Genomic DNA, 24,748 nt, shown 5'->3' with positions numbered 1-24,748 from the left:
AGGAACTTCCCTACTTGTTCTTTGTTTTTGCATTCCACTAGCAAGTTTCCACCAGATATTTTCCTAGGTCTTACTATATCTCCAGCACTTTTTTCTAAGCCACTTTGCACTCCACAGGGGGTTGACCTCCCCTATCCTTGTGTTCTTAACTGTGGAGTGCAAACTTGTTCAGAAAAAAAGTTCTGGATATATAAAAAGAGTTAGGAAAATACCTGGTGGAAACTTGCTAGTGGACCCCCGATCCAGAATACAAGGAAAATGGGGTCCAGTTAAAAAAGCTATCCTGCAGTTCTTTAAAAATACTGGGAGAGGTGACAGACTTAGTCATAACCTATTTATGAAGTCCAGTGAATGGCAATCCTACATTCAGGAATTGAGTCTGCTGCACCACAAAACCCAGGAGGAGGAAGAAGAAGAAGAATAGGTGAGGACTGAAGAGAGAAGAGCTGCAGTAGGTTGCTTATATCCTGGAACTGGCCTTGAAAGGAGAGGACAGTTGGGGTGAATGGGTTCTAGAAAGCTGCTAGTGAGGCTGGGAACTGCCAAGAAGAAACTCCTCAGCAGCAGACTGCCAGGAAACCATATGAGGAGTCAGACTTCCCAAGAGAGAGGACTGGAAGACATAGTGCTGGGAAAGACACCTGTGGATAGACAGTGGTAGGAAGTAGCAAGGGCTTGTAAGGAGAGGTCTTAGCTATTTAAACACAGTGACCTTGGGCTGGAACCCAGAGAAAAGTACAGGCCTAAGTTCCCCTATCTCCCCCAGAAAGGGGAGTAGGAAAAATTCCTTGAGAAAGAGGAGGGCAAGGATTATAGAGCCCAGGTCAGGGCTGGGATTAACAACCCGATACAGGGTCAAAGGACTTTTTGTCAGTGGGACTCTTTATTACCTCAGAAGGGGTGAGATTATGAACAACCTGACAGGAGTTGTGAGAAGCTGACTGTTACAGAGCCAAGCAGCTGTCTGATGGGGAAACTGAGGCAGAGTTGCTGCAACACCAAACCCAACCATTTGTAGACACATTGTCTGGTGAGTTAGCTCCATTATAGAGCCTAAATACCTTTAAAAATCTGGCCCTAAGTATCAATAGTGATTTAGGCCTCAATTCAGCCAAGCACTTAAGAATGTGTGTAACATTAAGCATTTGCCTAAATGCATGGCTGAATTGGGATCTTAGTTACTCAACTTTTATTAGTATCAGTAAAGTTAATATTTTAGTATTAACTGTATATGTTATGATAGTGCCCAGAAGTCTCAGCTGGGATTGAAGCCCCATTCTGTTGAGCATCCTACAAACACAGATAGAGATGATTCCTGCCACAGAGAGGTTACAATCTAAAATAATGGCAACCAACCTTTCCAGGTAACTTTACCCCTTTCAGGAGTCTGATTTATTTCGTGTACCCCAAGTTTCACCTCACTTAAAAACTACTTGCTTACAAAATCAGATATAAAAATGCAATAGTGTAACAGCACTCTATTACTGAAAATTGCTTACTTTCTCATTTTTACCATATAATTATAAAATAAATCAATTGGAATATAAATATCGTACTTACATTTCAGCGTATAGTATATAGAGCAGTATAAACAAGTCATTGTCCGTATGAAATTTTAGTTTGTACTGACTTCTCTAATGCTTTTTATGTAGCCTGTTGTAAAACTAGGCAAATATCTAAATGTGTTGAAGTAGCCCCTGGAAGACCTCTGGGTACCCCCAGGGGTATGCGTACCCCTGGCTGAGAACCACTGATCTAAAAGACACAGACAGACTAATAGTTGAGAGTGGGAATGTACCATGTACTCTCTAAAAGCTGTTTATTATTCATGGTCTTTTGTGAAAGCAGAAAGTTTGTTTCTGGGGTTGGGAAACTTAAAGGACCTGCTTTGCTGCTTAGATTTAGTGTCCTGATTAATTATATATTTTTTTGCTGTTGGATAGTCATTATTTTAATTGTAATATTCTTAGGGGTACCTGGAGCTTTTTGTATGGGTGTCTTGTATTGTTGTTTAAATAGAAAGAAAGAAAGAAAGAAAGAAAGAAAGAAAGAAAGAAAGAAAGAAAGAAAGAAAGAAATGAGAGGATCAGTGGTTCCCACTGTTTTGTGTTTTTTTTTAATTTGAGGACAAGTCAGAGCCTGTGTATGTATAAAATATATATAGTCATAATTTATCATGATCATCATGAAGGATCTTGTACAGAGCATGGCAGAGGGAGTCTTAAAGAGAGGTTTGAAAAAGGAAAAAGTAATGGGTATAGGGATTTTATCGATGAGTTTTCCCACATGCAGGAAGCAGCGTAGGAGAAAATGGTGAAGTGTTTGATGGAGATGCTAACTAGTGGGTAGAAATGGTTGGGAATGTTGGAGCAAAGGCAGGAGTAGCACTGCAGCAATAAGTTACTGGATCAGCTAGGTAGGGCCTGTCAAGATGGTGAAGATCTTTAAAGGTAAAGACTACTAGAGACCAGGATATATACTCATGCTAAATCACATTAAAAAATTATTTTGATATCCATAGGCAGTGAGTTATATGGGCCCGTGGTGCCCGTGCTCCACCAATATTTAGGAACTTGGGCCTGGCTTCACCAATGTTTGGGCTTACTGTGCTTTGGGGGCCCCGTGCTTCAGGGGGACAGAGGGTCCAGGGCAGCCTGGAGGGTTACTGGGGGGCCTGGGGTTGGCAGCAGTGAGCATCCTGGCCCCAGTCCACCCCGCTCCACCCTGCCGGCTCCCAGCGTCGCTTGGGAGGGGGGGCGGAAGCCAGAAAGAGGCGGGACAGAGGCCTGGGGGGAGGGGCAGAATGGGGGCAGGGAGGGGACGGAGCAGGGGCAGGCTGGGGCCAGGTCACTCGCTGCTGCCGGCACCAGGCCCCCCTCTAACCTCCCAGGCTGCCCTGGACCCTGTGTCCCCCTGAAGCACGGAGTCCGGTCCGGTTGGCCCAGTCCGTCCTATGGACAGGACAGCTCTGCTTGGACCCATTCTGGGCACCACTAAAAATTATACAAATCTGGTGCCCATGTTGATATCTCATTCCAGTTCCTAGGTTTGCACAAAGCCAGGTTTGAAGCACAAGCACGGCAAGCAGCTGTTCGGGGCACAACATCAAATGCAATCTCTGCAATTCATGTAATGGCCCTATCCACTTAATAGGCAGAGGAGTATGCCTGACTCAAGCTATTTTTATTAGTCCCTCTTCTTCATGACCACTTAATTTAAACACTTCAAGGGACATTGTTGGCATCACAGGATCTAAACTAACATTCTGTAAAACAGCCCTAATGGGAATTCAAGAAATTCCCCTTGAAATTCCATTGCACTGACATGTAATTTAAAAAATGTCATTGTGGCTTTTATAAAACAAACTTCTTATAGATGTACTTTTATGCAAAGAAAATATGCCACTGGTAATTTTTCATTTCCCCCTCTCTCCCTTGAACCTGAAAGAATAAAGTACAACAGAAAAAAAAATCAAAATGCAAATGAAACACAAAAATAGCTGCATCCCATTGGAAGAGTCCTGCTGCTGCTGTTCAGAACTGCTCATTCATCCACAAAAGGATTTATCCATAATCGTATGTTGTGAGTGTAAATGCTTGTTTCAAAATCCTACATCCTGACTGAATAAAACTAATTTCAGTTTGGTTTTATATACTGCAGACATCCTCTTTCTGATGCAGTGAGTGATTAAATCAAAAGTATGGGAAAATGCTACGTTTTTCACTAGATGTGTGGGTATAGCTCCAATTAATTGTAGCATTATAAGTGTAAACACACCCATTGGTCAATATAGCACTTTGTACTCTGTTGTATAAATACACCTATAGTTTAGTCAGGGGTGCCATTTGGGGATGGGCTCTAGCCTCCCCTCCCCCTGAGTTTCAGACCTGAGGTCTGTTCACAGCACACATCATAGCCCTAAACAGAGCTCTTAACTGCAATACAGCATGAGTGTAATATGTGATGAGTAAGGCTATGATTTAATTATGGGTATTTTTAGTAAAAGTCATGGACAGGTCACGGGCAAGAAACAAAAAATCATGGGCCGTGACCTGTCCGTGACTTATACCATAAATATCCCTGATTGAATCTTAGGAGGGGGGCACTGCCGAGGGGTGTGGAGCCTGTAGCACCAGCAGCTGGGGGGGGGGGAATCTCTGGGGGACCCATGTCACCACCTGCAGGGAGGGAGGCCTGGTGCGGCTGGCTGCAGGGCCACCTGAGCGGCTGACTGCAGAGTCGCTCCAGCAGCGGCTGGTGTGGCTGCCCCCAGAGCAGCCTGTGCACTGGCCACTGCAGAAGTCCCGGAGGTCGCTGGAAGTCACAGAATCTGTGAGTTCCACGACCTCCGTGACAAACACGGAGCCCTAGTGATGAGTTCTGTGCTGCTCCCCACTTCTGCCTTTGGGGCAGGGAGTTCTTTTTATAAACAGAGGCAGGGTGATTAAGATAACAAAAGGCTTGTCATTAAATTAAATTAAGGATGGTTAGATGACCCTGAAAGCATTGCCAGGCACTCCAGTGAAAAGATAGGAAAGAATGGGTGGGAATAAGTGGTGAGAATGGAGAGAGGTAAATAATGATGTCCCCCAGGGGTTTGTACTTGGACCAGTGCTGTTCAACATATTCATAAATACTTTCTTACATCATCCTACTCCTGTTTAATTTGTACCAACTTACAGTCCCTGACCCATCAATATAATGGGTATAAGTAGCTCTAAGAGAATCTAAGTTAGACCCTTTTACGCTAATATACACATCACTTCTGAATTTGGTGCAGTTTCACAATTTCTACCATTAGCAACAGTGGGATACTGTGGCATTTATACCTCGTGTTTTTTTTTATTTGAAATGTTATCAGTAATACAACTTCTCACATTACTTCAGTTCAAAAAAACTTCAGAACAGCCACTTATCAATTAAAAATGTCTTAGTTTTCCTGTATCAAATCCAAACTGAAAGCTGACAATTCTTTTTTATTAGACAATGTGGGTGAGTTAATATCTTTTATTGGACCCATTTGGTGAGAGAGAGAAGCTTTTGAGCTCTCTCACCAACAGAAGTTGGTCCAATAAAAGATATTTGCCCACTTTGTCTCTCTAATATCCTGGGACTGGTATGGCTACAAAAACACTGCTTACAATTTTTATTTATTGTATGATAATTAGTGTTGCTTTTTTATTTATTGTATGATAATTAGTGTTGCTTTGGTCATGGGTCAATAGAATCTTGAGAAGCATGTGATAGATGTGTAGTCATGTTGCTGAATGCACTACTGATGAGTGTCGTATAAGAATGTATATGGAATATAATTCAATAGAATAGAGTCGCAGTGGGGCTGCCTTGTAAAATAGTTCTTTGTCTTTGGTAGATAAGTACCACTTAAAATGTTAGGGTTCCTTAATTTGACATATATCTTGGAATATTATTATCCTACCCCTTTTAGTAGCAGTCTTTTAAGTTCTCCCTTTATGGAATGCATTGATGCAAATGGTAGCATCTTCATTGCAGATAAAAAGACTTGTGGGCCTCATGAATTCCAGTGCAAAAACAACAACTGTATTCCAGATCACTGGAGATGCGACAGCCAAAATGACTGTGGTGATAATTCAGATGAAGAAAACTGCAGTAAGTAAATCTTGCAGCCTATTCAATAAACAGTAGGAAACTTTTTTTTATACTGATAAGCTGTCCGTTTGATTTTATCTATCCTACTCTTTGCATCGTCATTTGTAATCACATTTAGTCTGGCACATTCAGAATCAGTTGACCTGAATCCAAAACGACGACTCTGAAAGTCTCATATTTGAATTATTTCCATAAAGATCTGTAGCTAATTAAGAGAGTATCATGCACAATTCTGCAAAATATGAATATGCAATGGAACCCTTGGCATATGACAATAACGTAAGAGGGTAAGTGGAGAGCAAGTTAAAAACTGATGATCGGCTAATCTCACTTCTCTGTGTGAGGGTGACTCCCGTATTTCTTGTATTCAGGTATATCCATGAGTCAGCAGCATCACTGAGTCAGCAAACTCTCATAACACTTTCCCAAGAGCATAGATACCTGTGAACAATGGGAGGTGTTTCAGGCAAACACTGCCAGCCTGTTACACTTTGTATATTCAGTAGGGGAACTTCCATATTTTAAATCTAATCAGGTTCACTTCTGAAGTCCTTATTCACATTGACATTCACATTACTCAAAAAGTGGTCCCCATTAAAGCTAATGGAACTAATTCACCTTGTTCCTCACTGTGAATATGGAGTGCAGATTAGGGCTTCTTGCATACATTTGGAAATGTATGAGCTAGCTTCTACTCCCAATAAAGACCTGTAACACCAGCTTTAGCTGAATAATGTGTGACATCTTCACAGAAAGGGGTGAGTTCCTTTCATTTTTGAGCCCTGAAATGTAATCATGAGTCAAAGGGGCAACATCTAGCCACCAGTATCATTGTTAGGCATTTTTAGAGACAGAATCCCATACATTGCTTTGTACTGCTACCCCCACAGTTTAATAGCTGGGTTCTTATCTTTTTTTCTTTCTTTCTTATAACATCCAAGAACAGGCTACATGCTTGGCTTTTTGCCAATCAGTGTGGAAGACCTCCTGTCCTCTCTTCAGAGATCTGAATGTGTTATTTGTAGTCAGTCCCTGTGAAGTAAAACATTTTGGTCAGAATTTTCAAAAGTGGATGACTAAAGTTAGGCACCCAAATCCACATTCAAGACATTTGGAGGCATAGGTACTCAGCACTTCTGAAAATCAGGCCATGTACTTTATAATCCTAACTATAGATTTATGTGCATAACTTTAGGCATTTCCCACATGTGAAACTTTTGTGTACAGTACTATGTTTAAATACAATAGATTTAGCTATCAGATGAAAGTGTTGTCTAAAGGAGAAAGTGTCCCATGGCTTCTATTAATCATTAAAGGCCATTTAGTGTTATAAAGTTTCAGTCAGTTTCTCCATATTTCAAACAGTGTGATTTCTTTGAATTTCGGAACTAACACAGTCCCCTGAACCAAGTAATGTGTGAGTTGGCCTTATTCTTTCATGTTCTTAATATCATGGATCTCCAGTTCCACTTGTCTCTTGTATTTGTTTCAAGATGCTGAGGAGGAGGCATGGTTTAACTAAAAGTGAGGAGCTAGGCCACACACAAGTAGTTTTTCTCTGCTTCTTATTTGTATAAAACTCCCATCGGTGTCTGTGGGCTGACTGTGCACATATATAAGAAAAGGAGAATGCTTCACTTTAATACCTACAAATACTCTTCATCTAAACTATGGCTCTGTAGAAACTTGAATGTAGAAGTATATATTCTAAAACTAAAATTATCTTTATGCACACAAAGTTTGAAGGTTAAAAGTTTGAGAAGTAAATAATACAGCATCTTAAGTCATTAATAAGCTTTGCAGAAAAAATACCATGTGTACCATGAATATATATTTTCAATTTGCTGTGCATGAATTGGTATTTATTTATGATCTAATTAAACCTCCCTTTCAGTCCTCAGCTGCTCTTTGGACTCCCAGATAAAGACATCTGTAGTATACTAATGACTATGGGTGAAATTCACCCTGCATAGAGGACACACATACACACAGCCTATGTATCAAGTAACTCCCATTTAAATCCCAAAAGCAAGACTTAAGTGGTGCACAGTGTGACTGAAATGGTAATTTCCTGCAATATCTTGGTCAAACCTTAATGAATTAAGTTAAACCTTACTGAATGAAGTTTAGGTATCTTAGGAGTTCATTGTATTAAGAATGCAAATGTTTTTGTATTATTGTGCAATTGTATGCAACTTCTTTGAGGAGGAGATATGGCTAATATAAACCCCGGGAGATGTTGTATTCTTCAAAGGAGTCTTTGAAACAATGTGCTTAGACAAACAAAGTTGTGTGGGATTCCTAGGAAATATTTGGGAGGCAGGGAATGCAAATTACCCACCACCAGATCCATCCTTTTGAAGCTGTTCCTTGAAGAGAAATCCCATTATCTGGCTGATTACCTATTCACAGTCTCTTCAGAGACCCAAACTGGATAAAGGAGTGGCTCTCAGATTCATGAGTGTGCTTGGTCTGAACCAAGGTGGTTATGAAATTGTAACTACAGCACAACCCCTTGGTGTGTTGAAGGACTGTTCACTGACCAGAGCCCTGGTTGGTGTGATCTCTGGTAAGCTTATTAGCATGCTTGTGGGTTCTTTTGTTGTTTCTCTGTAATGCTTTTACCTCAAGAATAAATATGCTTGCGTAGAAAGAGCTGTGTGGTAATTTAACTGTAGCAACTACACTATTTACCATCCCTGAGGTGAAAAGTAAAGCAGGCCTGCTTAGACAGACTGATTTCATTGGGGAATTCCCAGTGTAGGTAGAGAGAGCTGTACAGCCTGGAAATACCCCATTCAGGAAGGAGAGAGATGTGCATCTCTTCCCAAGAGAGGTGATGACTGTGAAGCTAGAAGCCTAAGAGTGGGTGCCCTTGCTGGATCATGAAGGGGGAATACAGGTGTAGTTACCCTGAACTGAGAGACATAGGCCTTTGGCAGTCTGTCTACATAATGGTGAATTTTGCTCTTATGTGCTCTTCTGGCTGTTTCTCAATATTTGTAAAAGCTTTTCCTTTGGTTTCTCAAATATATATTTTGCATCTCAGTAAAAAACAGGAGATTGGTACCGAAGTATTAACCTACAAAATCACGATATCTCAGGGAAAATATATAAACTAGCCTTGCGGTGTTTGAAATAGATTTATAAAAACCTTTATATGCTATCTCATCGTTACTAGAACTAATTGTAATGAAACAAAAAATATATGAAAATAGAAGTACAAAAGCATTTGACAAAATAAATTACACTTCATATGAAGATAAATTGTTCATGACATATATGAATTTACAAAGGGTTTGTCAGGCAGCGATATCAGAAAATGAATTGTTTCTCAAGGGTACTAAATGCACTAATTGCCTTCTAGAAATTCAGCTCAGGTATTTACATCTACCTTTATATAACATCTTCAGACACACAGAGTTTTATGGGAAAGGATTTTATTAGCAGTGATATAGAGCATTGGTTGGAAAATGTAACAAATGTGTAACAGTTTTTCATGGAATTATTTACTGTCAATGTAACGTGAAATAACTGTGTAGAGAAAATCATTCTTTAGTATGACTTAACTCTGTTTCCTGTACAGTGTAACTGAACTTTATCACTCTTTCCCTATCTGTGTACCCCTTGTAACCCATAAGCCCATACTACCCATTTTTTCCAATGTCTTGAGCCTTTCACTTAACTTTTATATAACTGATTACGAATGTGTTCGTTGGTCTTGAGCCAAAGCTCACTGAAGTCATTAGGAAGACTTCCATTGTCTTCAGTGGCTTTAGTTCAGACCCATTCCAAGCTTCTTCGCAATAAAATACCTACCTTGAAGAATGATCTTGTATTGGGAAGTCCTTCTAAAAACATTAAATGCAAGGAGGTCTGCCATCAGCCATTTGTGCCCCCTCCCAAACAACTAAATGAATGTTGTAAAGAAGTTTATAGCCCTGGTGACCTAATTCGGAATGTGAATACATTGGAATCAAAGTGTAGGGCATCTTTTATCTCCCTTCACTCTTACTGAAGATCTTTCCCTGCCCCCCCTCAAAAAATATTTTCTTTTTCAGGTAAATATTTATTGTAGAGAATACTCTATAGCAGTCAGCTGTATTGTTCCTGTTTAAAGGAAAGTAGCGCACACTTTACTGGTATTAATCAAAGAACATAAAATCTATATAAAACTGAAACAAAATGAGGAAAATAATTTAAAATGGCTTGAAACTAACCAGAGTAGGAATACCTGTTACTGTCGCTAGGTAATCATTTCTAAGCTGTTTTTTTTTAACATTTCTTTAATATAGGTCATAATCCTATTCCCTTGAAGTCAATATAAAATCTTCCATTGTCTGCAGTTTTCTTATTCACAGTAATCAATAATTGGTTATTCCCTGCTATTTAGCATGATGATTTACCCTACAAAATCAATTTTATAATGTAAATTTAATATATTGAACTCATATTTCTTGATCTACATGTGGGTCTTTTCATTTTCCTTTTAAATGTATACATTTTAGGAAATATCCATAAGCTGCATATTTATGCATGTTCAGAACTGTATAAGATGGTACAGGAGTGTAAAAGAAATAGAGTCAAACGAAATAGGTGATTATATGAGGTGAGTTTTCAGGAGAAAAAACCCCAGTGCTTTCCAGTCATCCACAGACTCTCTTACCCAGGAAGGAGTTGGTACATAAAAAGGAATTGGGAAGTTTCTGTCCCTTATTCTATGTGTATTGGCGGGTAGTAATCGATCTATCGGGGATCGATATATCGCGTCTCATTAAGACGCGATATATCGATCCCCGAATGCGCTCCCTGTCGACTCCGGAACTCCACCGGAATGAGCGACGGTAGCGCAGTCGACGGGAGCTGCGGCCGTCGATCCCGCGCCGTGTGGACCCCCAGGTAATTCGATCTTAGATACTTCTATTTCAGCTACGCTATTCGCGTAGCTGAAGTTGCATATCTTAGATCGAGCCCCACCCCCCAGTGTAGACCAGCCCTTACTCTGTTAATACCTATTATATTACTATCAATATGTGTTCCTTTCAGTAACACTCTGTACATTGATGTGACAGTAGCCCTCTAAATTCACAAATAAATCACATGGATACATGCCAGAGACATTGGAAATTTGTTTTCCAAACAGACAAATGAGAATTTCAAGCAATGTGTGCATTTTCCCCAGCATCAGGACTCTGGTTATAAATAATTCATTATCAGTATAAAAAACCTGATTTGCTTACATTTCGAAAATCAGTACAGAAACATGACAAATACATATTTGCATGTGAATTACTTTTTCCACAAATTATTTAATTAACATAATTTATCATATTTTGGAACCTCCAATCCATTGCATATTGATCAGGAACAGAATCAAATGACAATGGAATGCTCAAATATATGCGCAATGCACTGTGGATTTAAGAAAAATAAGATAAATATGTGCATAAACTTGAAAAATCCACCAGTGTCAACATTTGATCTCTTTGTATGGAAAACTACTGCAGAACTAGTTCAGTTAACGTAGGTCTGTTCACACCATGATGTTCCTAGTGGAAGTGACATGTGCACACTTAGGTGCGGATCCTGCAATCCAATCTGCTTAGTCTGTCCCTTACACAAATACAGAGCAGCTTTGCAATAATGGGGCTGTGCACAGGTGCATGGGTCTGCCTTCATAGGTCAGCTTGCAAAATCGGAGCTTATGGGAAGAATAGATGCATTGGATCTTGCAGAATTCAACAGTCAGACTACTTGGTGCTGATGGCAATATACGTGTATTTCACTCTTAAATGCTTGAGCAACATTTTTCAAAATTAGTCTCTGATTATGGGGTGTTTTAGTTTTTGGGTGCTTTGCTTGAGATTCTTTGTACTTAATTTCCAGAAGTTCTTAAATGCATCCAACAAGGGCCGGTGCAACCCATTAGGCGATCTAGGCAGTCGCCTAGGGCGCTAGCATTTGGGGGGCGGCATTTCAGGTCCTTCGGCAGCGACCGCGGCGGCCGGATCTTCAGCCGCCCCGGTCGTCGTCGGCATTTAGGCGGAGGGGGCAGGGGGCGTGGGGAGGGCCGCCTGCAGCAAGTAAGGGGGGGGGCGGCACGCAGAGGAACTCCCCGTCCCAGCTCATCTCTGCTCCACCTCCCCCCTGAGCATGCCGCCCCGCTCTGCTTCTCTCCCTCCCAGGCTTGCGGCGCCAAACAGCTGATTGGCGCCACAAGCCTGGGAGGTGGGAGAAGTGGAGCGGCGACACTGTGCTCGGGGAGGAGGCGGAGCAGAGGCGAGCTGAGGCGGGGAGCTGCCGCACGACTCCCTGGGCCGGGGGGAGCTGCCGCGGGCGGGGGGGGACGACGCCACAGGGTGGAGGGGGGGAGTTGCTGCGGGGGGGGGGGCGCCTCAGGGCGGAGAGCTGCCACAGGGCTCGGGGAAGGGGGGAGGGCGCAAGGTGAAAGTTTAGCCTAGGGCTAGAAACATCCTTGCACCCGCCCTGCATCCAACTTTAGTTGGAGTTAGTAGGAGCTCTGATCAGCAGTATGCTCAGTATTTCTGAAAGGCACCCAGAATCATAAGCTACTTTTGAAATTATTTGCCTTACCAATTTTTTTTCATCTTGTTCCCATTTTGAAAGTTAAAGTGTGTTTTTTTAAAAAAGGAGGTGGGGATCTGTGGATGCAATTGGCACTTAAAAGAAAGTGTAGGTATGTGGGAGGAAGGGGAAAATGTCATATGGCAGTTACTAGATTGCTTTATTGCTTTCAGAGAAAAGTGATGACTTCTAATCTATGTGTGAATGCTTTCCTTCAAAATGTCTTGCTGCTAAGTATGTCACTAACCATAATATAGGAAAAAAAGAAAAAATTCCCAATACCCTCTTTCAAAATCTTTGCAATAATAATTCACACTGACTAATGCTCTACTAGGTCTCATACATGTAAATTGGGATCTCATTCTTGCTCTGAGTGGACAGCATCAACTTCTGCGTCAGTGGATTTTCACTAGTGACAAGTTTGAAAAGCATGAGCATTCTATGGTACAGAGTATTTTCGGCATCAGTCCAACTGAATTTAAGACTCCTCAGCCTTGCTCTGCCTTGCACAGAGAAGATCTCATTAGTCTTCATCTCTAAGTTTGTCTGATTAGGTCTTTTCTGTTCAAAGGTGTTAAAAATGACTGAGAACCCAGAAAAGGATCAGGAGGAAGATCTGTAGATACTACTATTATGGCAGGGAATTACAACAGGAGCTGACAGGGATGGGGTGTTTTTCATTCCAAGCTTCTGAACAGGTGTTTATAGCAGTCACTCTCAGAAGCTACTGCATATGAAGAGAAGGAACAAGTCCTTTAGGAATAAATAGCACATAATTTTTACACTAGAATTCTGGTTTCCTCTGTTTTTTCTCTTAGAGCTCTCTTTTGTAACAGCTTGGTCACACGTCAATGTTCTCTCTTCCGCATATGTAAAATTTAAGAAACCAGCTGCATTAAAAAGAGAGAGCCCGACCACCTGCTCTTTCAGGTCTTACAGGCAGTGTGTCCGTAATCTGAGTGGTGTGAGGGTTCAAATGAATCTCAGACTTGGGCAATAATTTGTTAGCTCCCACATCGATGAACAATTTCTCAAGACAATTTGGACTTAAGACTCCCAATACTTAGATGAAAGGCCGTATGGAAAACAGCCTCTGACTTGATCTGGTGCTCACCAATTCTTCTCTATCACTGAGATCTCTTTTTTTGTATTCACCCTTTCTGACGACTACCTTGGCTCTTTCAACATAACTCACTTGCCTCCTCCTCCTCATCCTACTATCTGATCCTTTAGTGACTCCCAATCCATCAACAACCATGACTGTTTCTGCTTTCAACGCCCTCTTCCCTGCCCTCTTTCCTTTCCTCCATTAACTCAGTTATCAATTCTTCACAGTTTGCCGTCCACCATTCCTAACTCATTTGCCCTTCTCTCTAATCACAAGGTTCCACCAGTTAACCTGTATTCCTAGCTCACCTTCACCATCTGCTTCTTTCACTCCTGTGCTCACATTGCTCTGTCTCAGGCAGAAGTCCCACAATCGTGTGGACTTTCTCCACTATGAATGCTCTGTCTCTTCCTCAATTTCTTCCATCTCCATAACTAATCAGCTCGACTTCCGCACACACATCCTATCCCACAGTCCTTAGCCCAGCAACTGTTTTGCCACATTTCACTTCCTCTGGAGCTCCCCACTCCTGCACCTTTCTTCTTCTCTGCTCAGGATCCCTCTGACTTCTTCAAAGAAGAAATTGATGAGATATGATAGGACCTTCTCTCTTTTTTCATTTCCTTTTTTTCTCTACTCTAACCTGTTTTTCACTCATCACTCATAAGGAAGTTTCTTGTCTGCTTTTCTCCTTTAAATCCTCCAGGGGCCCACATCCCATCATGCCTTGCCTCCACTCTCACCTTTCTCTTCAACCTCTTGCCTGTCTTCTGATTCATTTCTTTCCCCAGAATAGAAGCATGTTTTAGTTTACCTGCTCACAAAAATCCCACCCTTGGCCCTATCTGTTTCTCCAACTACCATACCATCTCCCCTTCATCTCCAAGCTCATTGAACATGCCGTCTACAACTGTACTTGGAGTTCCCTCCTTTCAATTCCATCTTAGACCCTTACCAATCCCTCTTCACAGTTAAAAAATAAAAAAGCAGGAGTCACAGCAATACAATTCGAACCGCCTATGTGAATTCTGCTTGGTCTGTCCATAACTATTTATACACTTACAAAAAGGTGTATAAATATGCTACAGAAGTCCAAGGGTCCCTTTTCTTCTACTTCCCCCTCTTATTACCAGGTCTGGAAAAAGTTCCATTTCTAGTCTTGTGACAGACCCCTTGATAAAATGGGTGACAACTAGTAGTTATAACAAAAAAACAAACCTGCCAATAGTAGATTGTTTTTCTGCATATGGATAGCAACTGCTCATAAGTATTTAAAAGCATTTGGCAATGTAAAGAGTTATGCACTATAATATAATTTAATGTAAAGTCTATTCATTGTTAAATATAATTTACAGTTGTGTGAAGAATTATGAGCTAGCTCAAAAGATATTCTTTCTAAGGATCTGTCATAAGCAAAGATTTTTTATTTTTAGAATATTTTGGCACAAATTCTTAACCATATGAAAAGTCCTTATTACAACAGTTTGATTAATATTTTCTGTTTTTTAAAAACCATTCATTCACATTTATTTGGCTAAAAGTAGTTTGTTTTGTGTAATATTTTCTGTTCCTTCCTTGTGGAACTTAAGAGTATAGTTTCAAAACAATATTAAGGCTATAAGCATTTAATTATTTTCTTTCCTTCAGAGCCTCAAACCTGCACTTTGAAAGACTTTCTCTGCGCAAATGGAGATTGTGTTTCTGCGAGATTCTGGTGTGACGGGGATTATGATTGTGCAGATGGCTCAGATGAGGTAGGCTTCTTCACAGGCAAAAAGAAAAAAAAATTCCTTTACAAAACTGAGATCAAAATACAGCTTGCTGAAGCAGGATTTGTTTTCCCCCCTCACTGGGAAGCAACAAAAAACTCCATCCAACAAAAAACTCCATCCTTAGCCATATCACAACCACCAGGTGAATGCACAGAGTGGGGAAGGAAAATAGAACTAATGCTACTAGTTATATCTAAGAGAAATTCTCATTTAGCTTATGTAGCAGAAGCTTGTCTTTTTTGGAGGAAAAGGATGTGAGTTCTGTTCCCTGTGCTGCAAGTGCAGAATATAGTCACCTGACAATCATGCTGTCTGTGTACATACATTTCGCAGCCTCAGATAGTTTCAGTATTTACATGTTCTGTTTATAGTTTGCACCCGTTTACTAATATTCACATTCTACCCCAAGTCAACATATGCAACTCCTATTAAAAGCAGTGGCAGTTGCATGGAATAAGGGAATGAAGCCCCTTGATCATGGAGCACAGGGTATAAGCAGATGGTAAAAACAGTACTTCTGATATAGAAATATTACTAAGTAAATATTGTAACTATCAGAAATGAGAGAAATGGGAATTATACATATAACTCTAGAGCTGTAAATAGCTCTAAGAAATCAAAGAAATTAAGCTTATAGAATCCTTTAGGATTGCTAATTATATATATACTAAAGATATTTATTGATAGCATAACTGTGTTCTTCTTCCTACACTGATAAATGCACACAAATCTGCTTGTTGCTCTATGCTGTATCTGATCATGGTAAAATTAACTTTATTTTTTTTCTGTAATAGTGTTGTTTTCCATCATTATATATAGCTCTGCTACATCTCATACATTTCTCTCAGATTTCTTTGAAATTTGCTACCACTGAGGATGTTGTGCCCTGATATCCTTTTTGTTTCAGTCTTCTAGTCTTGCCGTCCTATTTTGAGCATCTTTTACTATTGAACATTTAAGTAGTTTAAACATTTTTAATATATTTTGATACAGGGTAAATGGTTTCACAAGTAAATAAATACATTTGATAACACTTTATTAAGTAAAGACACCCCATAGAGAGTAGGCATCAATATATTAATAATAGTTTGGGGGAGGAGTTAATTACATTAATATTTACAGGTTAAAGTCTGCCAAAATTATAATCAGGACACCATAATTATACTACTAACAGTGACTCTCAAATGAGGTGCCAGCTATTCCATTGCAAAAACTGTACCCCTTTTTAAAGAGTGCTTTGCTAATTAAGGGCTCAATTCTACCACCTTTATTCACAATCAGTAGTTTCTTATTGTGTAGCAAGGTAATTCTCATTGTTGAGTAAGGGTGGCAGAACTGGGCCCTAGCCATTCTGACTGGCTGACCATTTGCAAATGTTTTATATAATACCTTTATATTAATAGATATACTCAATTATATTGTTTTGTTTATAACAGCGATACTGTGAACCTGGTTGTTCAAAAGACCAGTTCCAGTGTTCCAATGGTCAGTGCATATCAGCAAAATGGAAATGTGATGGTCATGAAGACTGCAAATTTGGGGATGATGAGAAAAATTGTGAACCAGGTAGGTCTATATAAGTAATCATTAAATTTTCGAGGAAAAAAAATAAAAGTATTAAAAAGATATGAAGAACAGAAAAGAAAAAGTGAATAAACAAATCAAGATGAGGGGTATCAGAAATAACAGGCACATGGCTCAGTAGGAAATTCATTGGTTTGTTGTATATGTGATCCTTTTTGCAAAGAATTTCTGAAAAACTGATTTAGTTTCACATTACATTTCCAGATATGAAATAGAGAGTTCCTAGGGTCTGACCATCCATCCCAATGGCTTAGACCAGTGGTTCTCAAACTTTTTTACTGGTGACCCCTTTCACATAGCAAGCCTCTGAGTGTGACCCCCCTCCCCCTTATAAATTAAAAACACGTTTTTATATATTTAATACCATTATAAATACTGGAAGCAAAGTGGGGTTTGGGGTGGAGGCTGACAGCTCGCGACCCCCTATGTAATAGTCTTGTGACCCCCTGAGGGGGCCTGACCCCCAGTTTGAGAACCCCTGGCTTAGACCATGTGTTTTTCATTATCTCCCTGAATGACATGGTATGCTTGAGGATCGGGTGCAGCAAACCACAGTGCTCTTGAACTACATTGTTACTGCTACTTGTGGCTGGGCATCCACAGAGCAAGCAAACAGAAGGCTTAGGAGAAGGGGGGAAATATTATCCTGTGGTGCATATATGATACTAGGAGCAGAGCTCGAGCATTTTTAGTCTGAGCTCTACTACAAGAGTTCCTGTGTAAAACTAGGCAAGACATTTAGTCTGCCTTTTACTCAGTTTCCCATGCTGTAAAACTGGGATAATAATTTTTAACTTCCTCACATAAGGACTGTGGTGTTTAAAGCATAATAAGGTACTATAAGATCTTCAGATGTTAGGGTTACGCATTATTAATAATAATATTAGTATTCATTATTAAAATTTAGAAGAGATGTTCTATTTACCTGATATTATTCTGCACAGTTGTAAAAAAATACTTGAGCTGTTTTGTTTTTTTGTCAAATTACCCTATACCTCTGATGTTTATATTGGAAACAATATACAAGATGCACGTAATTTTTTGTTAGTTTCATTGTGTATTTTGGCCCTGAACCTGTACTGTAATTTGCTAGTGCTGACCTTTGTGCCCATGTAGAGTCTGATTGAAGTCACTCGTACTCTGTAGAGGCACCAGGGCCCAAACCCACAGATCTGATGCATAACTGAATGCCTTAGAATGTGGAGTCTTTGGGATGAGAACCTTGTCATTTTTACAGTATAAAGTGCCTCACTCAATTCTGATGCAATATAAATACAAATTATACCCTACTCTTACTACACATTTTCTTTAGATTATTGAGATAGTTTGTATTAAATATATGGTGCCCTTCACCTCATATCTTGCTTAGAGTGGAAAACATTTTTAGTGCCCACCCCACTCAAAATGTGCAAACAAACAAAAAGGCAGGGGGAAGGTTTGGAATCCCTGAATATGATGATTAGATGCCCCAGAAAGTTGGCTCCCAAAGCATCCATCGTGACCACCCACCTCCCTAAAACCAGTGCTGGGATTGAGAGGCCTGAGATCTGAATTCAGTTTCCATTGCAGAAAAGATTTGTTGTGTAACATGGGCAAATTTTTTAATGTTTTTGTGCTTCAACTTTACCATCTGTAAAATAGAATATTTTCCTACCTTACAAGAGTAATATGAGGCTTAATTCATTAATTAATAAAATTCCCTTGTTTACAGAGGGCCTGCACAAGACCTGTGTGTCACTTAAGTCCCAATTAGCTATCAAAATGTATGAGATCCTTAGCTGGAAGATGGTATATTAGTGCAAATGTTTTACTTACTTTTATTATTATTGTTGTTGTTTGTTGTTGTTATTGTTATTATTGCTATTGTATTTATATGTTATTGTTTCTCTTTGAAAATACACATTTATATTAGAGTGATAGAGGTAGTTATCACTGTGGTCAAGGTTGCCTAAGAGGTTTCCATACTAACATCCTGTTGTCTGTTACCCAGAACTTTCTGAGCATGAAGACAATAAAAAAATACTTTTGCCATAAAAAATACACTTGCAACTTTTTTAGCAGTGCCTTTAAGGAGCACAGCAACTTGTTTTTTGTCAAAACAGGCACCATAATTATGGATTATGGAATTTGCACAAAATATTGTAAATTACAACAAAATATGTTTATCTAATATGTTTTACCTAATACTAACATTGAAATATGAAGTTACTTATTTATGAATTGCTAATGCTAAAATTTATGTTTGTAATTAGCATCTCCAACCTGCTCTTCAAGCGAGTATGTGTGTGCCAGTGGAGGATGCATCTCAGCATCTTTGAGGTGTAATGGAGAATTTGACTGTGCTGATGGCTCTGATGAGGTAACTGATGCATTTATTTTGAGCCCCTTATACTATCTGATGTGAGGTTTATGATCAACAAGTTTAGAAACTGAAAATTAATAAAACAAGAATTAATTCCATGAGCCCAATGTTTTCACCACCAAATGATAAAGCAAAATATGCAAACATATAATATCAGAACATTTATATTCCAGATCTTGACTTGAAATTCAATAGCAGTTTCAATTGCATTGTAAATACACCTCTACCTCGATATAACGCTGTCCTCGGGAGCCAAAAAATCTTACCGTGTTGTACGTGAAACCACGTTCTATCGAACTTGCTTTGATCTGCCGGAGTGTGCAGCCCCGCACCCCCGGAGCACTGCTTTACTGCGTTATATTAGAATTCGTGTTATATCGAGTCGCGTTATATCTGGGTAGAGGTGTAGTAAAGAAGCAGCAGCAGCCAGGGCAATTAAATTCTAACAGCCTTGAAGAATTCTGCTTGGTCTGTCTATAACTGTATTGTTATTGTTAATGAATACTGCAGTACACATCTGTATTTAAACAGATGGATTGTGTAACAGAATGTAAAGAAGATCAGTTTCGATGCAAAAATAAGGCCCACTGTATCCCCATCAGATGGCTATGTGATGGAATCCATGACTGTGTGGATGGCAGTGATGAAGAAAACTGTGAAAGAGGTGAGACATTGTTCTTGTCCTTAAATGGTAAACTCTCGATTTTCTCCACTTATTTATATTTAAGCCTATAATAAGTTAGCAGCACCCCAGAGTTTACTAAAGTGGATTAAATGAAGGCTCTGTGATCCCTTCTTACAAAGACATTGCAGCTGTTCCTCAAATGCCTGGCTGCAATGTCACAATCATGCTGCTTAATTCTTTCACTTTGTATAACAGTTTTTTGTTCCATGGGAAAGAAAATAATGTGCCTTCAGTACAAGTATTATCAAAGAAGAAAATTCAGAATGTTAAAAAAGTCTACAGTTTATAGCCAGTTTAGGCAACATTAATATACAGAGCTGTACATTTTTCAAACAAGCTGCAAAATAAAACAAAACAGAAAAATAATAAAGGCCCCAGTCTTGCAACTAATTCCATGTGGGTGGACTCCTGCGCCATTTAGGGGCTCTATGGTAGAGGGCCCACCCACAAAGAACAAGTTGGAGTATTGGGACCTAAGTGTTAAACATTTAGGTCCAAATCTGAATGCCTAAAATCCAAGCTTCTAAATACACAATTAGGCACCTAAATAGAAGAGGTCTGATTTTCACAGATGCTGAGCACTGACAAATCCCATACTAATCTCACTTCTTCAACCTTGCCTTAATAAGTAAAAGCAAATAGAACATCATTTAAAAGCTTCTGCACACAATTTTCCTCCTGACGGATAGAAATGAAAAGGTAAACCACATAACAGTACTTATGCTCTAATCCTCCACTTAACGACTGCCTCAAGTACTATACACCACAAACTACAACCTTAACTCTGTCACTATAGGGATGCCAGCCTCCAACACCTGACTTTTTTCAGTAAGTGTAACGTATAGAGTCTTGTGTGTCACAGCAGAGTAAAGCAAAGCATAATCAAGTCTTAACAAGAAAAATGCATGATTCAGCATCTTGGCAACTACTTGTTCCCAATCCTAAAAGCGATAGCAAAATTAATTGTTCCCAGATGAATGGTGTTGCATTTAGTTGTATAAAAATGCATGTTGTTCTAGTGAGCCAAGCTTAACATTTGATCCAGACATCTATGTAGAATTGACTTTTCCTTATCATTATTTACCACCATGAATGATGAGCCAACGTGATGAATGTTAATCACCTAACTGGCAGGTACAATATGAGTGCCACAATAGAAATGTCATTGGGAATTTCTTTCTTAAGTTTCATAAGAATGAAAGATAAGCCTAAGAGAGTTAAAGGACATCTCAGAAGCTTAGAAGGTGTGGGCTTTGGTGTCTGGTAGCTGTCCGCATGGTAAAGTGTGTTTCTGTGGGTGGAAACAAATAAAGTACCCCAAGCATATATACAGATCATCACTGTACTCGATCCTCCAGCAGCTGGGGTGAAAAGATTAGATTTGCAAGGTATCATTAAGGTCAGCAAATGGCGGGGGGAAGTGATTTCCAAGGTTAAAGGCTCCTCACATAAACAGCTTTGCCAACAGCGTCCTTTCTTTTAGAATGAGGAGTTTAATCAAGACTATTGTTCTTAATTAAGTTATTTGATTTGATCCAAACATTCTACATTGATCATACTAAAAAAGAGTAATTTACAATACTTCTAACAAACTCTGTTAGTTGCAAAGACCTTGTGCAATGCAGATAATCAACAACAGAATCAAACCAGTCAGCAACTGTTATCTTTACTGAGAACAAAATATTGGACTTAGAACAAGAAAATGAAAGAAGTCAAATCATTAGAATAAGTAGCTTTAAAACTAGGAAGAGGTGAGGTTTTGTGAGGGTATTTAAAATTACAAAGGGAAACAGAAATATTAACTAAGGAGAGTATCACATTTGCAAGTGATGAAGCATGAATCATTGTAAGAAAGTGATCAATAAAGTTTAAAAGTGTAAAGAAATAGTTTTTTCTTTGTTAAAACTGCCTTTTATGTGCTTCAGTTATACCGCTTTGTGTAAACAGGTAGCAATACTTTGTCTTTTTATGTAAAGCACAAAACAGAACAAATCCCACTTCGTCAAATGTTTAGTCCAAACTGACTGATGCTTGTTTAGACCAATATAAGTTACACTTTTCACATTTGAAAACAATTTGCATCCTAGAAGGTCAAAGTTTAAACAAGTCAAGTGTGCAAATGAAAATATAAAGTGACTCTAACAGTTCTTTGAGAAGCCTCCTAAAGATTCAAGCAGATGATGTCAGTTACTGCCATATTATGTAAGGAGAAAAAAACTGATGACTTGTGTAGTGGTCAAGGGGGAAAAACCCGGTATGCAACTCATAAAAAAGGTGATTTGTAAAGAGAAATTTTCAAACATTTTAGCATATTTTAAAAGAATGGGGAGTTATTGTCAATTAAATACATATTCAAACAGATAAATAGTGTTGATCTTTAAATTGAAATAGCAACTAAGCCTGTCATTTCACTAGTCACTGCTACCACAAATGAATACAAGAAGCCAGAAGCTGTTCTTAATACTACAACATCTGTTCCTATTGTGAAAACTTCAAGTGGATGGATTATTAAAAACCTTGAACAAAACAGAAATGACTATATTACTTAGGTTAGAGAACTTAAAACCTAATAAACATGGCAAATTATTCTTTTGTTTGTATTCAGTATGCATGGCAATCTACCTAATGTTCTTAATCGTTTAAAAAACAAACACCCAAACACCTGTTATTGTTTACTAAATTTCTTGTTAATTTGATAAAGAAAATCAATTCTGTATTGTGATATAATTGATATATGAACAAAATAATTAACAACATATTTAATAATCTAAATGCTAATTGAAGTGTTTTTAGTAGAATACAAGTTACACCACTTCAAGAAAGAGTTAGGCATATTGAAAAAGGAGGAAATACCATAAATACTTAGACTTTTATAATTAAGCTTATATAATATATAAAGTAACTTCTGTCCCATGTCTCTCAATGGTCCTTTTTGAACTGAATTAACGAGCAAACCCAAACCGTCCACTCTGTTACTGAAAAGACACAAAAGGTGTTTGTTGGGCTGTTACGCTCTATTGCGCTATCACTTCTGGAATATATGGTCTGTGGCAGAGTGGATTTGGGAGGAGGAATGGAGAGCCAAAGTTGGAGCATCACAATCAATTTAGGACAAACCTGGAGGGGTATGGCCTTGAATAAGCTGGGACCTTTCTTTTTGTTTCTCCACTTGCACCTTGCAGCATTGTGTCCTGATGTACTCAAGTCCTTTGCCCTCAGAACTCTTCTGCAATAAAGAAAAGCTGCATAGAAGAAGATTAAAATAAGCTCCTTCACTGGGGGTTTTCGAAAAGAAGCTGGATAGCCATCTGTCTTTGATGGTTGAGACACAACAAATCCTGCGTCTTGGCAGAGGCTTAGACTATCTGACCCTTGCTGTCCCTCCTAACTTTATGGTTCTATGATTCTAAGATATTTTAACTATTATAGAGGCTGAATAACTTTAAGGGGAACACGCTACATGGGGTGGCTATCTCCTGACTCCTGTACCTCCTTCCCTGCCTTAGCCCCTCAAAGTCACACTGAACTTGGCTCCATTACAGGAGCCACAAAACAAAGAAAGAGCAATGAGTGGCTATGCTATGTTGGGGAAAATGTATTGAATGGCCATCTCCCCTTTCTGCAAGCCTTCCCCATGGAATTTGGGCCTTTAAATTATGCTCCATGTTTCATTAGCTTACAGTAGAATATGGACAAATGAAAATAGGGTGTATTTGTTTTATTTATACCATGAATTCACAATGTATTTATTTCTTCAAGGGGGAAATATATGTAAAGCCGATGAGTTTCTGTGCAACAATTCACTTTGTAAACTCCATTTTTGGGTGTGTGATGGAGAAGATGACTGTGGAGACAACTCAGATGAAGTCCCTGAAATGTGTGGTATGCCTTTTGTTATTTTAATGCTTTGCATTCCGTGGCACTGAAGTGAATTAGTGAAGTAGAAATATGTACAGTTTACAACCCTCAATTTAGGAATATATAGAACTCACTTCACTATGTCTTTTCTGTACAAGACTCTAAATAAGTTATGCTTTTCCTCATTTGACTTTTAAAGGTTTGTCTTAAATATGGTATACAAACAGTAGGGTTAGATAAAAACAAAACGTATATTAAATTATGTTATTCTACAATCCAGTGGAGATTTTAAAATCAGAAATGGCAATAAACAAATACCTATTTTTTTCTCTCAAATGGGATTTACAATTATTCTGGTACATCTCTGAGTCTGTATTGGAGAAGTCACTTCCATTTACCAAGAATAAATGGACTCATAACACTCCCAGGACCATTGCTGTGCCTTGGACCCCAGCCAAAGCAGGAGTCAGAGGAGGAGGGGCATTGTGGAAGTGCAGCCATTTGTTCCAGGGCAGAAGGATGGTCCTTGGGCTGCAGAAGGGTGTGGGAGGTGGTTGGGTTGGAGTTGGGGAAGATCAATGGCTAGGGTTGGGTCTGTGGTAGAGGGGAGGCCCTTCACCTCACTGAGACTGCCCTCCTGGATTCACTCCCTTCCTCTGCTTCCTGAAGCAGTTAGGAGGCTGGGGTGGTGGGGAGCTGGGAAAGGCAGTCTCAATGCGGAAAACCAGGATCAGAGGACAGTCAGCTGCATATCTCCAAGGGGTAGCTTCCCACTAGAACCAGCTCTGGACCCTACTTCACTTTGCTTCCCACTATCTTCCTCCTACATAAATACCTCTAAGCCCCACCCCCTCCTTTCCTAGAGGATGTGGAGTTTAATAGACATGCAAGCACAGATCTTTTTAGCCCATAGAGTGTTGAAGGATTTCAGGGCATGTCTATACATACAGCACTGCAATGGCACATATGTACTAGTACAGCATGGCAGGGTGTGTGGTGAAGAGACTGTGCCAACAGGAGAGAGAGCTCGCCCGTCGGCATAAAAAACCCACCCCCGCGAGTGACAGATGGTATGTCAGCCGGAAAAATGCTCCCAGTGACACAGTGCTGTGCACACTCGCGCTTATGCCAGTGTAACTTATGTTGCTCGGGGGGTGGAATATTCA

General features: G+C 39.5%; 1 protein-coding gene across 1 annotated transcript in view; it reads left to right on the top strand.

Moving 5' to 3' along the window:
• Positions 1-24,748, top strand: part of LRP1B (LDL receptor related protein 1B) — a 1,070,902-nt gene that overhangs the window by 925,803 nt on the left and 120,351 nt on the right. Inside the window, exons 67-72 of the mRNA XM_065413676.1 lie at positions 5,512-5,628; positions 14,969-15,075; positions 16,530-16,659; positions 18,930-19,036; positions 19,571-19,703; positions 23,484-23,606. Coding sequence (XP_065269748.1) covers positions 5,512-5,628; positions 14,969-15,075; positions 16,530-16,659; positions 18,930-19,036; positions 19,571-19,703; positions 23,484-23,606 — 717 coding nt within the window. The remainder of the gene's footprint in view (positions 1-5,511; positions 5,629-14,968; positions 15,076-16,529; positions 16,660-18,929; positions 19,037-19,570; positions 19,704-23,483; positions 23,607-24,748) is intronic.

The sequence above is a fragment of the Emys orbicularis genome, chromosome 11 (assembly GCF_028017835.1).
Source record: "Emys orbicularis isolate rEmyOrb1 chromosome 11, rEmyOrb1.hap1, whole genome shotgun sequence".
Taxonomy (NCBI): domain Eukaryota; kingdom Metazoa; phylum Chordata; order Testudines; family Emydidae; genus Emys; species Emys orbicularis.
The sequence above is the reverse complement of the archived record's forward strand: the minus strand, read 5'-3'. Positions and strand labels throughout refer to the sequence as shown.